General features: G+C 39.6%; 1 protein-coding gene across 1 annotated transcript in view; it reads right to left on the bottom strand.

Moving 5' to 3' along the window:
* PDE11A (phosphodiesterase 11A) overlaps positions 1–20,648 on the bottom strand; it is a 357,140-nt gene that overhangs the window by 124,375 nt on the left and 212,117 nt on the right. Inside the window, exon 10 of the mRNA XM_008687179.2 lies at positions 6,663–6,713. Coding sequence (XP_008685401.2) covers positions 6,663–6,713 — 51 coding nt within the window. The remainder of the gene's footprint in view (positions 1–6,662; positions 6,714–20,648) is intronic.

Raw genomic sequence — 20,648 nt, 5'->3', positions numbered from 1 at the left:
ATCATTATGATGGTTAAACCAAACCAACATCACTGAGGGGAGGGCATATCAGTTCTTTATTTCCCAGATCCATGTTTGTTGTCATAGATGGCTCTAACTAGAGGCAAACCAGAAAGAAGGAGAGTGATACAGTCCCAGATGTCCTAGTGTTCTGGAAAGGTCTGACCCCTTTGGCCTCTATAGCTCCCTTCACCCTTCAGGAGTCAGCGTTCTAACCGGGCCCCACGACTGCCCTCCACTCCTGTCTGCCCTGGACCTTCAGGGCTCATCACTGCTCTGAAACCAAAAATGAGCTGCCTTTTTATTTCATTCCCTCAGGGTCAGACTCCCTGGGCCTTCGTGTGTACCGCTCCAGGAGTGCAGTGGACCAGCTGTGTTAGTGTGTGGAAGCAAGAAGGCAGGTGAATGCCTTCCAGGCACATCCTTCCTCCCAGGGAAAGTCAACGTTCCTCATGACCTTTTGGAGACAGTGTCCCTGTTTTGTTTCCAAATGGAAAGAAGTGACAAATTATGGCTGTTGAAGCTGATCTGAGAGGAGCTCAGGGCCACCACAGGATGTAGCTTGGCCAGGGGAGTTCTTGAGGAGCCCTCAACTCATAGCCACAGACTGCAGCAGTAGGAAAGGTGGGGCTCAACTTCAGCCCCGGTTCCCTTCACAATGCTCCCCTCCCCAGTGTTGTCAACACTCAAGAGTGACAAAGCGTAACCACCTTTTTTTTAAATTATAGCAGACCCAGGTATCAGATATAATTGAGGTTTCAGGTACTGCTTTTTAAAAAAGATTTCATTTATTTATTTGTCAGAGAGAGAGAGAGTGAGCACAAGCAGGGGGAGCATCAGGGGAAGAGGGAGAAGCAGACTCTCCACCGCTCCCCACTGAGCAGGGCGCCCAATGCGGGGTTCGATCCCAGAATCCTAAGATCATGACCTGAGCTGAAGGCAGACACTTAAACAATTGAGCCACCTAGGCACCCCTAACCATCTTTTTTTCGACCTAACATTCCGTGAAGACACAATTCATAAAGAGAAGCCTCATGACATTTGGACACAAAGCATTCCACATATATCTAGACATGGCCTAAGCAGTGCAGGCTGCTGGGCTCAGCCTACTGGCACAGGAGCAGTACGTGCCCTTTCGGATGCTGATTCCCGGTTGTTTCCCCGCAGCCAGTTTCCTGCTGAAGGTTCAAGAACTCCCTGATGATAAAAAAAAATCTCAGAAATTAAACTCAGCATAGATACTATTTAAAGTAACAACAAAGCCCTCAAGTCAAGAGGTGGGGACAAGAAAGGGGACAGGATAGGTTAGGTTTTGTAAGATGATTCCCAAATTCCATTTATACTGCTGCGAGGTCATCTTTTAAACAACATTAGAAATAAGCAGAGGTGAACTGGAAAGTGGTTGGTTGTTGAGATTTCCAAAGGTGGCATTTCAGGAAGACTGTGAGGGCTGAGGCCGGAGGAGCAAGAGGAAGCTCTCCTTCCCTCCCTGGCACCCTGGGGTGGTGGATTACCCCCAGGACTCTAGAGGTGTCTCTGTGGGAGCACCTGGCTTGCCAGAGAGGAGCTGGAAGGTGCTTCCTACTGATTGCAGTGGGGAACATGAGCTCCCCATTCCTCTGCCACATGGTGCCCTGCCCTACCTCTCCCCTCCTTGGCAGCACTTGGGTTTGGGTAAGTGCCATGGTGTTACCTTTTGTCTACATGGGACACTCTTCTTCTACAAGAAGCCGGTGCAAGGATTGGACTTTTTCCACAGCTTTGGACATCGAGTTGGCAGGGCAGTGGCCAGCATACGTTCCGTCTTTGTGCAATTAGAAAAAGGTGCGCCTATTGGGAGATCACTCACCAAGAGGCAACCCATCACTTGACCAGCCCAGTGGGGGTGAGCCCCAACTCCTGCCTCCTTGCACAGGGTCTCTCCTGCAGGACCTATGACAGACACATCTACCCGCACAACTGCCAGGGCTTATGATAGCATTTGAATATTTCATAGATCAAAGATGTCTCCTCAAACTGAATTACTTAAAAAAAAAAAAAAAAAAAAGCCGAGTACATCACATCCCATTGCCCAGCCTGTCCCCTGCCCTCTATCTTACAGAGGAGGTTGTAAGATCCTATTTTTGACATGGCCATTCTTATTCTGGTCTGTAAAGGCCATAGGAGGTACCTATTCCTTGGCATTTTATTTTATTTATTTTACCAGGATGTTACTTTGTGGTCTAGGCATTAACATTGATAACTTGAAATACGCAAGAGGTAGTCCAAACCCAAACACCCAACATGAGTTATCGGTGTTTAATTACTGAGGCAGTTAAATAGTGCCGTAAACGAGTTCATCTCTGATTGCAGCCATAACCCATGCAGTTTGGAATTGAAGGAAGGGATGATAAAAGGTGGCAATATAACATGAGAACGTCCATAAGTTGATTTTAATCGGTAAACTGACATATATAGTGGTAAATGTTTGGTCTGTCCACTGCATTGGAATCTTAGGAAAGTGCATAAAATTACAGGAGCATATAATTGGTGTACTAAACTCATTTTCTTATGTTATCACAGCTGGCATCTTCAGGTTATTAAAAGCCTTTAAACCAGTCATCTTCAAAGAGATCTAATTGTCAATATGGTCTTTATACATTATTCCTGTTAGCACAGAGCAGAAGAGATATAAACAGGCACTGAAATCTGCACAAATTTTCTGGGCACACCTTTTCTATTTCAAGTTCAAGGAAGATCAGTGAATGTTAATGAGGATAAAAACCATTCTTTAGATGCTGGTTTCTTCATTCAATGCACAGGGCAACCAGCCCATAAAGGATAAATTATTAACATTATAACCTCTACCAGGCTTTGAAAAAGTTAATTCATTAGTTCCAGGAATTTCTGTGATCTTTTTGTGTATAGGTGGCCCTCCAAAAAGGACTGTTTCCCAAGGTATAAATAATATATCAGAACCACAAAAATAAGCTTAGGTTCTGACATTCCTTGATGAGCAATCGTATGTTATTTCATCTACTTATTCCGGCTAGATAATCCAGGAAAGCTTCTAGAATGGTTTTCACACTCTGACCACCATTCACCCACCCACCACACACCCACGAAGGAGACTTTTCCCAACAGGAGAACTGAAGTTAACAGAACAGAACAAAACAGAAATGAAAATATCTTTTCCCTCTCCTATGGCATTCTACAGTAGGAAAAGAAACCCCCAAATATGGACAGGTGTGAAATAGGTAGACAAGATATGAAAAAAGGTAAGTGATATTAGCCTAGCATTAGTGATTATTAAAGATTGACTATAGGTTTATCATATATGAAATCTGTGTTCCTTGAAACCATCCCACTGAGGAGTACAAATGGTAATGAATTGAAAGTAATTAATAGTATGTATTGTACTCTCCAATATTATGGGATTTCCATCTCTCCTACTTATTTCTGAGAGTTCTCAGGATATACCGTACTTGTCCTTAAAATGTGACCACTCAGCCTGCATTGATTCCTTCAGCTTCTGGTGGTCATTTTGATAGGTGCCTTCTCTCTGGTCTATATGAGGCTTCCTTTCCATTGGGCTGCCACTTTCTGTTGCATTCTATTGGCACTCTGGAACCCTCATGCTCTCGGGGTCATTCATTGCACTGAAACTACTAAGGTCCATACCTTTTGTGTCCATTCATGTTTTTAGCTGAGAAGATGAATCTATAGGAGGCTGGGGTAAGGGACAAATCCAAGAGACAAACCCCATGCTGAACTTGGAATCATCTAGACACTGAGGCCTGTGGCCTCAATTTCCATTAGGAAGAGTTCTTGACTAGGAGGCCTCCTAGTCTCTTGTGTGAACAACCACTTCTCACTGGTGTTCTCAACATATCTGAATCCCAGATGTGGTACAGCTTGAGCCGCAACTGGAGTCTGGCCTATGTATGTGTGTATTTGACCTCCAGATCCTTGTTAACACCAGATGACGATATTTCCTTCCAAACCCTGACCTCATCTCTGAATCATTGATCAATAGCTTGGTCCCAGCTGCACATAGCCCAATACATTGACTCAGCCATCCTTAAATGACGAAATTTTATGGATAACTCTGATTCCAGATTTCAAATCTCTCTCTATAGATCTATTTTCTTAACTATCTCTGTTAAAAATTATTGTAAGTAACAAAGGTTACAATATATTTGAATGTAAGCATGGTTTATCTGTACATATGGGTCAAAACAAAGCATTTATTTACTGCTTTTTAGCTACAATGTTAGGAAACTGCCATTGCACGTACTCCAGTGTAAAATTTCAGTAAATACTTTTCAGTGTCTATGTGCAGGACTATTTTAAGCTCACTACATTTTAATGTTATTGCTGCAATTATAAGACATCAGCTACCAATTATGATAATGTTTTGTTTACTTTATATATCAAGAAAAAAAGCCATTAGGTTAAAATTATCTACTATATCTCAATTACATTGTAATAAGATACTTACCAATATCTTTCAGGATAAAATCTGGAATAAATCAGTTAAGTTAATACTCTTGATAATTGTAAGATGAAATAACCCTTTGTTCTCAAATTTAAATACTTCATATTTTTAGTATGTTTGTGAGTTAACAATAGAAAAGCATGGCAAATTCTAAGACAGTGGTGTTTTCCTTACTCCAAGGAATTAAGAATTAAGGCTGAACAAAGGGCAGTACCTTTAGAGGGCACATAGCTACTGATTTTAGCCTGCTGTGTCTCTGCACATGTCCCATCAAATAGCTCCTGCAGTCATGCTTATCTCACTGTGAGCTTTGCTATCTTTCTCCCTGCCGGTCCCTTCCTTCTTTTAGCAATGATGATAATAACGGTAAAAATACAAAACAGTAAGAACAGTAAAATATTTGTGGCAAGTTATTTCCCTAAACTGGATTTCTAGGTAACTAAACTTTATTAAAGTATAAAAGCTTTACCTATTTTTGATGGACATATTTATAAAATATATAGAAGAGATGAAAAATAATCATATGTAACCACGGTTTTAACATTTTCTTGAGGAATAACTGTTTTGAATTACAGAACGCTGATACTCTTTGGATTCATTCATTCATTCATTCATCCATCCATCCATTCAACAAATATTTACTAAGTACTACCATGTTCCCAGAACCATAGAGATAGAGCAGTGAACACAACATACAAAAAGTGATGCCCGGATGACACTCACTTTCTAGCTGATACGTAGGTTGTTTATCTCCCTAACAAGAGGGCCCTGACTGCCACAGTTTGGGTTGTTCTGTCTCCTTCTTCTGCGGTCATGTGTCACCTCTTGCTGGCAACATGCCCCTCTTGATCTGGGTCACCACTGCAGGTCTTTTCCTAAGCCTCTCATTGAGCCAGTAGCACCATTTTCCTGGATGGAGCCCATGCAGCTCAGCTTGTGCCCACGCTAAATGCGCTGCTCCCCGCCCTTCTGAGCAGTCCCCTCATCCCTACGCTGGGTTTGGAGTCTTCCCTTGTTTCCATTCTTTGTGACTCAACTCTAATGATCTGATTCAGGGATCAGGTCCAAAGGTCTCTGTGCCATTTTTCCTGGAAGACGAATGCATCTGCATGCAAATGAAACTCTTAGAAGACTAGCCATCACCAAGGGTTATTACATACAAGTATCACAATACAAAACACTTATCTTTCTTACAGTTGTGGTGGCTAAACTGATAATTCTGAACCTCCATAAAAACTTAAAAAGGCAGAGACCAAAGCTTTCAAAAGGGAGGAAAATCAGGTCTCCCACACTCATATTTTGACCATGACTGGTTAGAAAAACAGGGAAAGAAACAAGAAATCTGTGCTGCCTTTACAAGAATGGTGGTGACTGAGGTGAAAAAGAATGTCTAGAGGCGCCTGGCTGACTAGGTTGGTGGAACATGTGACTCTTGATCTCAGGGTTGGAGTTCAAGCCCCATGTTGGGTGTAGAGATTACTTAAAAATAGAATCTTAAAAAATAAAGATAAAGGATATCTAAGACTCATTCACAAACTTATCGTATGTCGGATCTGGAAGAATGTCCCACTAAACAGCAGTGAACACAGTGGTTAGGAACTCCAGTTCCAGAGCCAGATTGCCTGGCTATACCCCATACAATCATTTGACCTTGGCCTGTCTACTTCACATCTCCATGCCTCAATTGACTCATCTGTAAAACAGTATGTACTTCACAGGATTACGAACCTCAAATGAATTATATAGGTAAAATGCTTTGTATTGGGCCTGGTCCATAGTAAGCATTTGGCAAATGTTAGCTATTATTGTCCTAATCTCTTCACTTATTTTTACAAATGAAAATATATGGATTTTAAGTGAACAGAAAGCTGGAGGAAAAATGAACGCCAAAGCCAGGTGTCCTGATTCTCACAATATTACACAGATTTTTTTTCTAATATCCCACTTACTTAACAAATGGAAAGAAATAAACACTGAATCGTTTAAATGATCAGGAAGAGGCTATTCAGTTGTATTTAAGTCCCTTTTCCCCTCTAAGACTGAAATATTCAAACACACCATTGCCCAGTTCTTTTTCCTAACACCCAGTGGGCAGGAATGATTCTGCAGAAGCAAGTAACAACAGGTCAGAATGCCATGTGAAACTTAACATTATGTACTAGCAGGGAACCCTCTGCTTCCTTACCTTAAACTTGTCAACTTCGGCTTTTGAACATGTTGCATGGTATGACAGCACCTGATTCAGAAGAAAAGGGAAAAAAAAAACCCTTTAATAACTAGACTTGACTATTTTCTGAAATTCTCCTGGCTTGTAAATAAACACGGTTCATTATATCACCTTGACAATGTGGATTTTTTTAGGTTGACGTATAATTGACATACAATATCCTATTAGTTTCAGGTATACATCATAGTGGTCTGATACTTTGATGCATTACAAAACGATGCCCATGATAAGTCTAGTTAACATATGTCACCATGCAGTTATTACAATATTATTGACTCTATTTCTTTTGCTGTACATTACCTCCCATGACTCATTTATTTTCTAACTGGAGGTTTGTACCTCTTAATCCCCTTTACCTATTTCATCTGCCTCCCCTGCCAACCCTTCCCCTTTTTGGCAACCAAAAGTTTGTTTCTTGTTTCTAAGAGTCTGTTTCTCTTTTGTTTCATTTGTTCTTTTGTTTTGTTTTTAGATTCCGCATATCAGATGTATGATTTGCAAAAATCTTCTTCCATTCAGTAGGTGGACTTTTTGTTTTGTTGATGGTTTCCTCTCTGTGCAGAAGCTTTCTAGCTTGATGTAGTCCCATTTGTTTATTTTAGCTCTTGTTGCCCATGCCTGAGGAGACTGGTCCAAAAAATATTGCTAAGACTGATGTCAAAGATCTTACTGCCTATGTTTTCTTTTAGGAGTTTTATGGCTTCAGGTCTTACATTCAATTCTTTAAAAAATAATTTGAATTTATTTTTGTATATGGTGTAAGATAGTGGTCCAGTTTCACACTTTTGCATGTAGCTGTCCAGTTTTCCCAACACCATTTATTGAAGAGACTATCTTTTCAACAGTGGACTTTAATGTGCACAAAATTTCCAATAACTGTGACACAGATTGTTATCTGTGCAATTGCAATGGAATCTATTATAATGCTGAATGGAACTGCAGCCCACACTAAGGGCTAAGTATTTTATTTTATTTTATTATTATTTTTTAATGATTTTTTATTATATTATGTTAGTCACCATAGAGTACATCCCCGGTTTCCGATGAAAGGCTCGATTATTCATTAGTTGTGTATAACAGCCAGTGCACCATGCAATACGTAAGGGCTAAGTATTTTATACCAGGATGTTTCTACAGGTAGTTATTTTATCAAAGGGGCGTGACGTGGCTCAAGACCACAGTTCCCAAAGGACATGAATACTTGTCCTGTGAAATGCTCTGGAACATAAATAAAAATTGTGTGTGTGCGCGCGTGCGTGTGTGTGTGTGTGTGTGTGAACTGTGGCAGACACTGTAGATGGCTGACTCAACTTCCATTTCTGGTCTATTCTCGCTTGCTTTTATTATATAGGAAAGATTATATTGATATGCCCAACTATCTGTGATGTTTTTTGTAAGAGGATTATATTTCTCTGTCCTACCGACAGCCTTGGTATATGACTAGCTCTAGCCAATGCAGTGTGGGGGAAAGTGACGGATACCGTTTTTGAGCAGTCTTTAAGAGCCATCACGCGGTTCTGCCATCTCCTGTTCCCTTCCACCGTGGGATGTGTGTAGCCCCCAGAAGGGCTGCTCTCTCAGCTTGGGTCCCAAAATGAAGAGCACCACCACAGCCAAGCCTCAGCTGATGATATGTCATGTGAGCATGAGATCAATCTTTGCGGCTTATCACTACATTGTAACTTACTGATTCAGAGGCTGAAAAGCCAAAACTCGAATTCACAGGCTCCCTGCAGCTAGGGGTAGTCATGTGGAGTGGGTATGTGATGCTCCTCTGGTCAATGAAATACAAGTGGGAGTGGTGGGGCTGCCTCTTTCCTTTTTCTTCTCTGAAAAACAGCTGTAAGACTTGGGGGTGCAGCAAAATCTGGTAGCTGTGAGGTGACAAATATGAGTGTGAATGACCGCTTGTGATGGACAGAACAGAATGGGAAAGAGAAATGAATCTGGCCTTGGACTGCCCTGCTTCAGACTTTTTGTTATGTAAGACAAATAAACATACATTTGCTTAAGTCAGTATTGGTATGTTACGAGGCATACACACACACACACACACACAATTTATACATGTTATATGTTTTATGCTACCAATCCCATTCTTTTTTTTTAAAAAAGATTTTGTTTATTTATTTGAGAGAGAAAGAGAGAGAGAAAGAGATATCATGAAAAAGGGGAGGAATAGAGGGAGAAGCAGACTCCCCGCTGAGCAGGGAGCCTGATGGGGGACTTGATCCCAAGACCCTGGGATCACGACTTGGGCCAAAGGCAGATGCTTAACTGACTGAGCCACTCAGGTGTCCTGCTACCAATCCCATTCTTAATCTACACAAATTTCAAACAAATAAGTTTAGGAAATGCTGACTCCCTCTTCAACTAGCAATCTTAGAGAACTGCATTGCACATTTGGTTCTGGAAAATAGACTAACACATTTTATTTTGTTAAATACAGAATTTCCCTAATCTAGCCACAGAACTCCCTTTTAGGGGATATATTAACCTAGTAACATTCCAACCTAATAATAACCTATTTCCCCAAAGCTTTGAGAAATGCTGATGTGAAGTATGCACCATCCGTGGGACAGTGGAGGGACCACAGTGGGGCAGTGTCACAGGTGGAGAACAAAGCCTCTGGGGTAAGGCTGCCAAGACTCCACTGCTTCCCAGCTATGGGAGTTTGGACAAGTGGCTTAGTTTCTTTGTAAAATGGCATAATATTAACACTAAACAGGCATCTCCCTTAACATCAGTAATCTATTCTTGAAAATCCGGTTCTACCTGAAAACACCCACAGGGAGCCTGTTTTCCATTATTTTTAATTGAAAAAAATTATAATGCATTATAAAACCTACAAGCACTTTCTAAAACTTAATGAAAACACAGTAAAATTAATATGCATGCATGAAACAAAAAATGTTAGATTATAAATCGCTTCAAGTGTTTTCTTTCTGATAATAACCAAAACAGTCTTAACAAAACATTGCTTCATATTCAGCAGTATCTTCTCTCCCATTGTAAGCACTTTGATCACCCGCTTCTTTTCCCATAGTTTTCTCAACACTTTGTCATCTTTGGGAGGGGACTCATTGTCAGATACTATGAAGCAAAAACAAGAGCTATATGTTAGCAGCTTGGTGGTGACACTTCAGGGCGAGTCACCTTTCTCAGCAGCAGCGACAACTGAGATGCACAGCCTCATTGTTAAATTCTGTGCGGTTCTCAACATGTCTACACATGATTTGGACATTCTTTAGACAAAGTCTATCTGGAATGTAAATCAAAATTTTCCCCATACCTCATTTTGTTTAAAAAAATATACAGAGTTTTGGGGACATAAATATATATTTTCCCAATATAAACAAAGGCACAAAAATGTTGTATTGAGGGGGCGCATGTGTGGCTCAGTCGGTTAAGCATCTGCCTTCAGCTCAGGTCATGATCCCAGAGTCCTGGGATCGAGCCTCACATCAGGCTCCCTGTTTGGTGGGGAGCCTGCTTCTCCCTCTCCCTCTTCCCCTGCTTGTGCTCTCTCTCTCTGTCAAATAAATAAATAAAATCCTTAAAAAATGTTGTATTGAGAAAGAAATATGTTCTATGAGGTTTGGTTATTAAAAACCAAGACATTTTCTACTGGGGAAATTCTGTGGTGTGGTCTTGTACCTCACACAGTTCTTGGGAAGGTTAAATGGGATAAAACACGTTGAACACTTGGCACACAATCAACTTACAGCTCTTGCATTAATATTCAATTGCATTTCTGTTGTAGAAATATTTGGCAGAGTATTGTGTCATCCTATTATTATCTTCATTGGCTCATAATTATTTATAGGTATTTTCAGTGCAAAAATAACTGAATAGATTTTGTTCTTTTGGTTCAGTTTTACTGTGGTAACTTTATTTTTTTACTATGGTAACTTTAATTTGGATGTCATTTTATTAAAATTTTTTACAACTTACAAGTCTCTTTTTGCAGTTTTGATCTTCAAAATTTATCTTTACTTTAAAAAATAAAATTCCACAAAAATTCAAGCTGAAATTCAAAATCTCTGCCACCAGGTGGTGCTTAGCCAGGCTTTTAGAATTTAAGGCATACCACCCACTTGCCTAGTTTAAATCAAATTTTCCCACGTCCTTTATTATTTAAAAAAAAAAGGAGGTATTAACTCCACTTAATTGAAACTATTTGAATCAGCGAAGCAGACAATTATCACAGATAAAGACTTTCTGTCCACTTCACACCGCTTACCACAGTTGGAGTAATTATCTAAGTTGTTCATCACCTGCCTCCCCCACTAGACTGTAAGCACTCTGAAGGATCAGATCTGGTTTTGGTCCCCAATGGATAGCCTGTCCCTAAGAGTGTGCCTGACACTTAGTTGATACTCAGTAAATATTTGGTGAATCAAGGAATAAAAAATAAAATGATCTTAAAAGAATCTCTCCATTTCCCATATGCTTCATTGCTTATATTATGAGTGGCCTTAATTGCTATCTTTTCCTCAGTGAAATCATAATATGTCTTAGAGCATAAACTGAGCCATGTAGGTAGGGTTGCCAGATTTAGCAAATAAAAATACAGGATAACCAGTAAAATTTGAATTTCAGATCAACAATCACATTTGCGAAATTGGGGATGAACTGATACTAAAAATATTATTTGTTGTTTATCTGAAATTCAACTTTAACTGGGTGTCCTGTGTTTTTACCTAGAAACCCTACTTCTACTCTCTGCAAATTAAAAAGTCTAGAAACAAATATGGAAAATTCTAAGCCACATCCCAAAATATTCATGTTCCTCCCCCACCCTCACCCCACAACGGTGACTTTTTTCCCCTAGTATTCTTTTTGGAAAACCTATCAAATGCCTTGAGTCTGGAATATTTTCAGCAATGCCAAATAACCTCATTAATCTAAGATCTTGCGACAAATCTATGGATGGATGCCATCAAAGGAATTAAACAAAAGTAATTTCTTTTTTTTTTTTAAAGATTTTTTAATTTATTTATGTGACAGAGAGACAGCCAGCGAGAGAGGGAACAGAGCAGGGGAGTGGGAGAGGAAGAAGCAGGCTCCCAACGGAGGAGCCCAATGTGGGACTCGATCCGAGAACGCCAGGATCACGCCCTGAGCCGAAGGCAGACGCTTAACAACTGCGCCACCCAGGCGCCCCAACAAAAGTAATTTCTGATTACTTTTAGCATAGCAAATATTCAGAAGAGAATCATATATATATAACCATATGGCACAACTAATAACTAAAGACTAAAGATCAGGCAAATTTCTATAGTTGAGAATAAAACTTAAAGAATTATGTATATATATCTCAATATATATATGTCAATATATATTGACATGGCCTGGAGATTTTTCTTTTTTTAAAAAAAATTGATTATTGAAGTATAATTGACATACAATGCTATATTAGTTTCAGATATACAACATACTGATTCAACAATTCTACACATTACTCAATGCTCACCACAATAAGTATAGTTATCATATGATATTATTACAATATTATTGACTATATTCCTTATACTGTACTTTTCATCTCTGTGACTTATTTTATAACTGGAAGTTTGTACCTGTTAATCCCCTTCACCTATTTTGTCCATTCTCCCAGTCCCTTCCTTCTGGCAACCACCAGTTTGTTCTCAATATTTAAGAAAGTGTTTGGTTTTTTGTTCATTTGTTTGTTTGTTTGTTTTATATTCCACATATAAGTGAAATCATATGGTATTTGTCTTTCTCTGTCTGGCTTCTTTCATTTAGCACAATACCCTCGAGGTCTATCCATATTGTTGCAAATGAAGAATTATATATATTTTTGAAGACTTATTTATTTTAGAGAGAGCGAGTGAGAGCATGAGCAGGGGTGGGGGCAAAGGAAGAGGGAANNNNAGAGAATCTGAAGCAAACTTTGTACTAAGTGCTTAGCCAGAGGTGGGGCTCGATCATAACCCTGAGATCACAACCTGAACAGAATCCAAGAACTGGTCACTTAACTGACTGGGCCACACAGGCACCCCAAGAATTGTATTTTTTTTTTAAAGATTTTATTTATTTATTTGACAGAGATAGAGACAGCCAGCGAGAGAGGGAACACAAGCAGGGGGAGTGGGAGAGGAAGAAGCAGGCTCACAGCGGAGGAGCCTGATGTGGGGCTCGATCCGATAACGCCGGGATCACGCCCTGAGCTGAAGGCAGACGCTTAACCGCTGTGCCACCCAGGCGCCCCAGAATTGTATTTTTTTAACTACTATTGTCAGACCTTCTTGGATAAGTGAACACGTCCTCCATGGTTCCAGACTCATTAATTTTATAAGAATTCCATCAACTGTATATTTCATATCAAGAATCTAGGTATCCATTTTTGAGTAATAATACCTTTGGTTGAGTAAAAATGCTTTAATTGAATGTATTGTAATAGTTTTAAGAAAGAAGAAGTTGCAAATCTTAATTATATAAATATTTTCTCTGTGAGGAACATTGTTAGGTTATGAGTTTAGCCATAACATACACACTAGTCAATTTTTTTGTCAGCTAAATAAAATTTGTATAAAGCTTACGTATGAAAGTAAGCAATTGATCCACAGAACACTTGACCAATATTAAACTTTCACAAGAAAATTTCTATCCCAGGTAGCTTTATCTTTTGTGGCTGTATTAAATTAGAAAAATTAAAGTAAAAACTAGTGATTCAGTTTTGTTGTTGAGCTCTAACTTGAGAAATCTTAATAGTTCCAAAAATAAGTCACTACTTGCAAAACCCTACCAACTTCAATTAACTTTTGGGTTGAACTTGCTCCTAGCAAAACAAACAAAAGCAAGAAAAGCAAGATAAAGCAATCATCAGACCCATGAACAACAGTGTAAAGAACTCATGTTTTTGTGTCGGGCTTCTACAGTAGGAAAACACAATTAATTACATTTCAAAAGGAAAACAATGAGCAGAGCTATGAAACAGGCCCGCCGTACCAAGCCGTGCCCTCTGCCACACGCGGTTCAAGACCAGAGCCGATGCTCGCCTTCAATTCTCAGGAACTGCCCCTGAGAAGCTGACGGCAAATCTCTCACATCAATAGTTTTGAATGTTAATTTATTGTAGATCTGGGCACTCATTTGCTCCTAAAATGAGAAATGGACCATTACAGATACTGGCTGAGGGGAGCACAAACGCAAAGAACTACTTAATAGGGAGCAGGAAGACAGCCCTTGCTGAGGCCGCAGACAGGCTGTCTCCGACAGAAAAGGACCGCATAAATATTTACCGAAATGTTTATGGCCCTGATGGCAAAAGTGGCACTTGGTGGCACTTGGAAGCTAAACTGATATCAGAGTTAAGTTAAGCTGATCCAAAGTAAAGTCCCAAATAATTTATGTTGATGAGCTCCAAAGAAATAAAGAAGTTTCGCTAGCAGCCTTGGGCTTCCAGCCAAGGATGATGACGACCCACAAGGAACAGAAAGCCTATTTACTTGGAATGACCAAACAGAAGTGCCCTCTGAGTAAGAACCATACTCCAGGATTTCTTAACAAGGGGATGACAGGCTTCACAGATACTTCCACTGAATGAATGCGTAGAAACGGAGAGATCATCAGTTTCTACTGTCAAGTATTTGAGAAACTGCTTGCTCTTTCATGGAATGAAATGTTCACAAAGGGACTTCAGAAACCTGCGTCTGCTATGTGACCTGTTACCATGACCTTCAGAATGTATCGGTCATAAAAAATATTTTTTTGAAGGTTTATTTATTTGAGAGAGAGAGAGAGACTGAGAGAGAGAGCAGAGGGAGAGAGAGACAAGCAGACTCCCTGCTGAGTGAGGAGCCCTAGGTGTGTGTGGGGGGGTCCATCCTAGAACCCTACGATCATGACCTGAGCCAAAATCCGGAGTCAGATGCTCAACCGACTGAGCCATCTAGGCGCCCCTGTCATAAAAAAATATTTTAAAAAATCTAAAACAGATTTGATCTTTTTTTAATTTAACGTAGAATGAAGATACCTGCTGGATCTGGGGTAATAAGTAAAATACTCAATTGTCAGCCTAACTTTAAGATCAGCTGCTTTTTAACTACTGCATGCAGGAAAGAAGGGCCACATCTGTAGTTTATATCAACACATATTTATGTGGTGCTTACTATGTGTAAGCCATTGTGATAGACATTTTGGGCTTCCTTTCCCCATCCTGCCAAATAAATTTTACCTGGGACCTCAATTTTATTTGTCTGCTAGTAATCGTATGAACCACTGTGCTGAAAATGGTTGTTGAGGCTTATGGAGGAGCTCAGTGGGAAGGTGTGCTGTGACTGATTACTGATGTCTTCAATAGGCATTGGGCGGGAAGAGCGGTGGCATTTGTGCTACGTACGTGCAATCCCTGAAAACACCAGAATATAAGAAATGAGCCTCTGGATCAAACTCATTCAGTCCAAGGCTCTCTTGATGAAAGAGCTGCAAAGATATATTTTGAGAAAATCATAGATGTCTAAATTTAAATGATTAGGTTTGTACCTAAAACATGGATGTAATTTTGATTTTCAATTTCATTTTGTATTGGGTATAATTTGTACTGACAATAAGCCTATTAGCTCTATAGCCAGCTGCTGGCCCTCTGGAATATAAGAAACAATGACCTTCTTATGTAAGAGGCTAAAAGCTCTCCACTTGACCAGTAGGACTAATTAGCATAGAGTATAAGAAACTGTGATTACAAGAAAGTATCAAGTTCCTACTGGGTCCATTTTAGTGGGTGCTTAAAAGAATCATCTTAGTTTTGAAATAACAAGACTCCTGTTTCATATAGAAACAGAAAGAATATAAAAGCATCTACTAAATTGTGTTCAGTGGGATTTAAGTAGAAGTTTTTCAAAGAGCCTGGTGTTCTGAAACCTACCTTGACAATGATGTCCCCATATTAGTTTACACTTTTAGGTCAGTGTGAGACCTGCTTATCTTGGCTGGATTCTCTATTAATTAATCTTCTTGACAGAACAGACATGCCATTCTTGCATTTGTTTCATTCAAAGGTGTGGAGTCAACATCTCCATTGGTTTGAGAGAGCCCTCAACTTAGGATGAGGTGTATATTCATCTCTTCTTCACCCAAAGCAAAGGCTTAACCTGATTATTCGATGTCATTACCAAATTAAAATGTTAATATTGGTAACAACACTCCAAATTTCAACCTAATCTTGAAAAGCAAGCCTTTATAATATGTTCATAATTATAAATAGTACCCATTAGCTAGGCTATAATGACAACACTGACATTCATTTGGTAGCTACCCAAACTATCTTTCACCTTTGCCTATAAGTTGATAAATATTGGTACAGGTACACTTGCCAGAGGATAACATATTTTGTATTACATAAATCCTGAAACTTAACAGGTACTCTGCAACTACATGCAAATTATTATCTGCAGAGATTAAGGAGGTCACACATCCTTTGTCACTCTTCCCATGAGAGGTGGAGTCTATGTCCTTTCCTCTTGATTCCAGGTAGGGTGTGTGACTGCTTCGCTAATAACATAATATATAGTAGTGATGCTGTACTAGTTGTACTGGGCCCAGGCTTTAAGTGACTGGAAGCTTCTATTGCCCAGCCCATGAAACATTCTCTCTTGTAGCCCTGAACCACTGTGTATAAGGTCTGTTTACCCTGTGAGAAGCTCCAGGCACATGAAGAAGCCTGAAGGATGAAGTCCAAGTGCAAGGAGAGAGAAGCCAAGGAGCACCATGAAGCCACACATGTGAGTGAGTGAAGAAGCCATCTTAAAATAATCCTCCAGCCCCAGGCACCCCAGCTGATACCACGTGGCTCTGAGATGAACCAGCTACTCCAGCCCTTTTGGGATTCCTGATCCATAAGATCATGAGAAAAATGTGTATTTTAAGCCACTCAATTTTAGGATAGTTGGTTAAGGAGCATTAAATAAGCAAAACAACATCAACCTTCAACTGGGACTTGCCACTCTATGTAATCCATGATTTATGTAATGTATTCCAAGTGTCAACTACAGCTAGTCTTTCAAAACTTAGGTAAGATTGACTTGAACCTCTAAAACCATGTAATACTATAGAAATTCAAAGCCTTTTTCAAAGTATCTGCAAATTCTTGACAGGTTTACATTCGTATCTTAGCCTTCAAGTTCCTATGTATTTTTATGCTGTATCCATCCTACAGAAATGTGAGATTCAACTCCCTCTTCAATTTTCATTAAAAGGTCCACTCACATCAAGCATTCATGAGTTCAGCAGATCATGAAGAAGGTTTTCTCTTCTTGATCTTTCCTCCTTCCTTCTCTCTCTCCCTCCTTCTCTCTTCCCCCTTCCTCCTCCTCTCCTTCCTCTCTCTCTTCCCCCCTCTTTTTCTTTCTGAAAAACAAATGATGGGATTACTTCATTTCAAATCAAATGCCAGCCTCACCATTCCCAAAATGTCTCTTGCTTTCTTCCACCAATGGGGCATTTCACTGACCCTTAACCTCATAAGTTTCAGCCTCTCTTCATTTTTCTGGCTAGCCTCCAACGTATTCTTCCCTTTTACCTTTTCTCCTTTCTCCCTCCATTTCAAATGTAAAATAACAAAATTCTCTCCCTTTCTCACACAGAATGTCTTCCACACCCTCTGGTTGCTGGAGGCAGTCAAAGCCTATTCCCTCATATCTCTACTACCCCCAAGAGGGCTTTGTCAAGGATTTTCCCATAAAATGCTGGTACCTATAGTTAGATAATATTTCACCCATGTTGTTATATATCAGAAGTTCTCATACACACCTTAAGTCATTCATTAGCTCAGTGGTTCTCAAACTTTAGTGTCCATCAGCACACAGATGCTGGGCCCTGCCTCCAGAGTTACTGGGTCAGCAGGTCTGCAGTGGGGCCAGAGTGTTTGTATTTCTAACAAGTTCGCAGGTAAGGCTGATGTTGCTGGTCTGGGAACCACACCTCAAGAACCACTGGTCTAAATCTCACCCATGGATTCCAGGTTAAAAATGCCTAGATTAGAGTGGACATGACTGGTTGGATGTTGGAGTGAATAGAGAGGAAAGAGATAAAGTTTGTTTGGATATTCTCCCAAATTCCAGTGTCATCTGAACAGCTTCTTTATTTAAAATGTTTCCTTAGCTTTATTTTACTATTACACTTCCTGTAACTAGATTTCTTTTCATTTCTTAATTCTGTTGAAAATGGAAATACAAAATTTCCAAATACAAAAAGTGAAATTAGTTTCATTTTGGCTTATGAAAGCAATTTGGTCAAGATCCTGTTTAAAATCATGTCATCACATAAGTCCACTCTACGACATTTCTGAGCACAGAAATCAGAATTCATCCCCTGAATTGCCACTAGAATGATCGCATTCTCTCCTTATTTAAAGGAGTCAATAGTAGTACTTGATTTTGCTTATGTGGATTAATTAATTTATGGATTATTTGCAGCAATTCTTAAGGCAGGCCATTTCCTTTCATTTAGTGAAGTTTTGTTTTCTTAATTTGTCATTACTCAGTATAGTAACAGTGGGAAGCAGTATAGCTTGGCAGTTGAGCATAGGGGGCTTTGGAGTCAGACTGCCTGAGCTCATAATGCTGGCTCCACAAGCCCTCTAACTTTAGCCTAATGGTTTACCCTATCTGAGGCTCAGTTTCCTCATCAGTAAAAGGGTGGAGATATCTGCATTTTCCATTCACATTTCATTGGCCAGAGCAAGTTTCGTGGCTCCATTTAACTTCAAGGGGGTGCAAAAGTGTAACCCTACCAGAGGCTCAAAATGGATGGAATCAGAAATATTTGGTCATGAGCTCTAATAAGTATCACAACAGATTAAGCAATCAAATAGCAAGTTGTGTTAGAATTGTGAAATCGGAGTAGATGAGTCCAATGTATGAATTCTAGTATATGAATTTTATGGTGTTCATTCGACTTTCACTTATTTTCTGATTCCCTTTTGAGTTTCAAAGAGTTGTGTTTGGTAGGCAGGATCTCCAAATAAGTGGGATTACAGTATATGCTTATTAAATATTCTTTATATTTAGCATTTATAGTATGTGTAGTATATGCTCATTAAATATTGTTGACTTGACTAAACATATTCTGAGACCTACAGAGAAAATTATTTTAAGTGAAGGATTATGATTGGCTTTTTTTCTGTTGCATAATTTTAACGAATTGCTTAGTTACTAATGTCAATCATTTCAATGTCCTTAGGGTGAAAGAAACACCTTATTTCTTTTGAAAAAGTTGTATGTGGTAATAATTCTTCCAAGTTATAACAGTTTTTAGTAGTCTCTCATTAAAGATCTCAGCTACTAACACTTAAATGAAAAAGGTTTCTTTTGGATTAATTCTTAGTGGATTCAATATGATTCTATATATACACATAATGGACTATAATTTATAACTGCTTCAAAATAAGTGTTCCTTTCCCATAATTGCATTACTCCCCACATTTTGTTTTAATGTGAGGCTGTTTTTCTTAATCATGTAGGTTATTATATGTATTAATGTTTCACAAATGCTTTTCTAATGAACTCCTTGCTTACTTGTTTTTCTTGTTTGTTAATTCCAACAGAGGAGAATGTAACATTTTTCTAGACTAACTGAGCAACTTGGGTTGGTTATTACTGTGTTTAAAACAACTATAATATGTGCCAATGGCTTTTCAAATCTATAATTTACATATCTGGAACTATTAGTAGTCTGATTTCACTTAATGGCATAATTCTAAGTAGCCCATTTTTGAATATTTATATATATATTTATTTTCTATACCTCTTCCCTTATGGGTTTTGCATAATCAACAAGGCTTCTGTGGTTGCTGATTTGGGAGAAAGATACATTGCTTATTTGCAGTGGCTATGCAGGAAGCATGGAGAACTTTATGTCTGATGCAGCATGGTTTTGCTGGGAGCTCCCTCTGGAGTGAAAGGAGTAAGGAGGGCCAGGCCTACTGGGAGCCAATGTCAACCTGACTAGGGTGACTGGTTGCCATGGAGGAAAGGGAAGTCCAAAAGTAAGACTAAAAAGGGCAATTTTTAATCTGTCTGAGCTAAAGTTGGTGGCCATAGAGATCAGATGAGATTTGAGGGAGTAAGTCAGGGAACAGCGTTAACGCAGTTGGGGTGTCTAGATCATGAGCCATTCATTCAACCAAGAAATATCTACTGAGGACTTAATTTGAGCCAAGCACTGTGCACACGGTCCTTGTCTTAATGGAACTTCTGTTTCAGCAGTACTAACCAGGCAAACATATGCATTGAAATAATTGCTACAGAGTCAATTAGCAAAATGCTGAGCAAAAATGGGGGTGGGCCGAGTGTGGGAGGTGGCACAAAAGTTGGTTAGAGACAGACTTGCTGAGATGATAATTAAGGCAAGACCTGGAAAATAAAAAGAAATTAGCCAGTCCAAGGGTGAAGGGAAGATATTTTGGGCAGAAGGCGAAGTTGCTTGTAAGGATAATGTGAGTGAGGCAGGGGTGACCTGAGATGAGGTAGGAGTGCTGGGCAGCGGCCAGGCCATCCAGGGCCTTGTGGGCTTATAAAGGATTTTATTATAGTCAATGGGAAGACACTGAGGGTTTTTAGGCAAGAGACTGACATGATCTGGTTAGATTTCCCATCATTGTCATCTTGGAAGACGCTTCTCAATTATATCCCACCCCAGAGGTGACCACCACTCCAACTTTTGAGGTACTCATTCCCTTGTTATATGATGTAGTTTTGCCTGTTCTTGAACTTACATAAAGGGATCCTCCTTACATGTAGAACCTGACCCTGGTTGTTGTGTAGAGGATGGACTGGAGGTGGGCAAGAGTGGATATGGAAGAGAGAATGGTGGCTGGGCTAGCACAGTGGAACCAGATACTGAGATCCGTGGAGGCAATGCATAGGGATCTAGAAAGAAGAGCCCCATTCAGGGAGAAAAGGACCAGAACCATGAAGT

The sequence above is a fragment of the Ursus maritimus genome, unplaced genomic scaffold (assembly GCF_017311325.1).
Source record: "Ursus maritimus isolate PB19 unplaced genomic scaffold, ASM1731132v1 scaffold_1, whole genome shotgun sequence".
Taxonomy (NCBI): domain Eukaryota; kingdom Metazoa; phylum Chordata; class Mammalia; order Carnivora; family Ursidae; genus Ursus; species Ursus maritimus.
The sequence above is the reverse complement of the archived record's forward strand: the minus strand, read 5'-3'. Positions and strand labels throughout refer to the sequence as shown.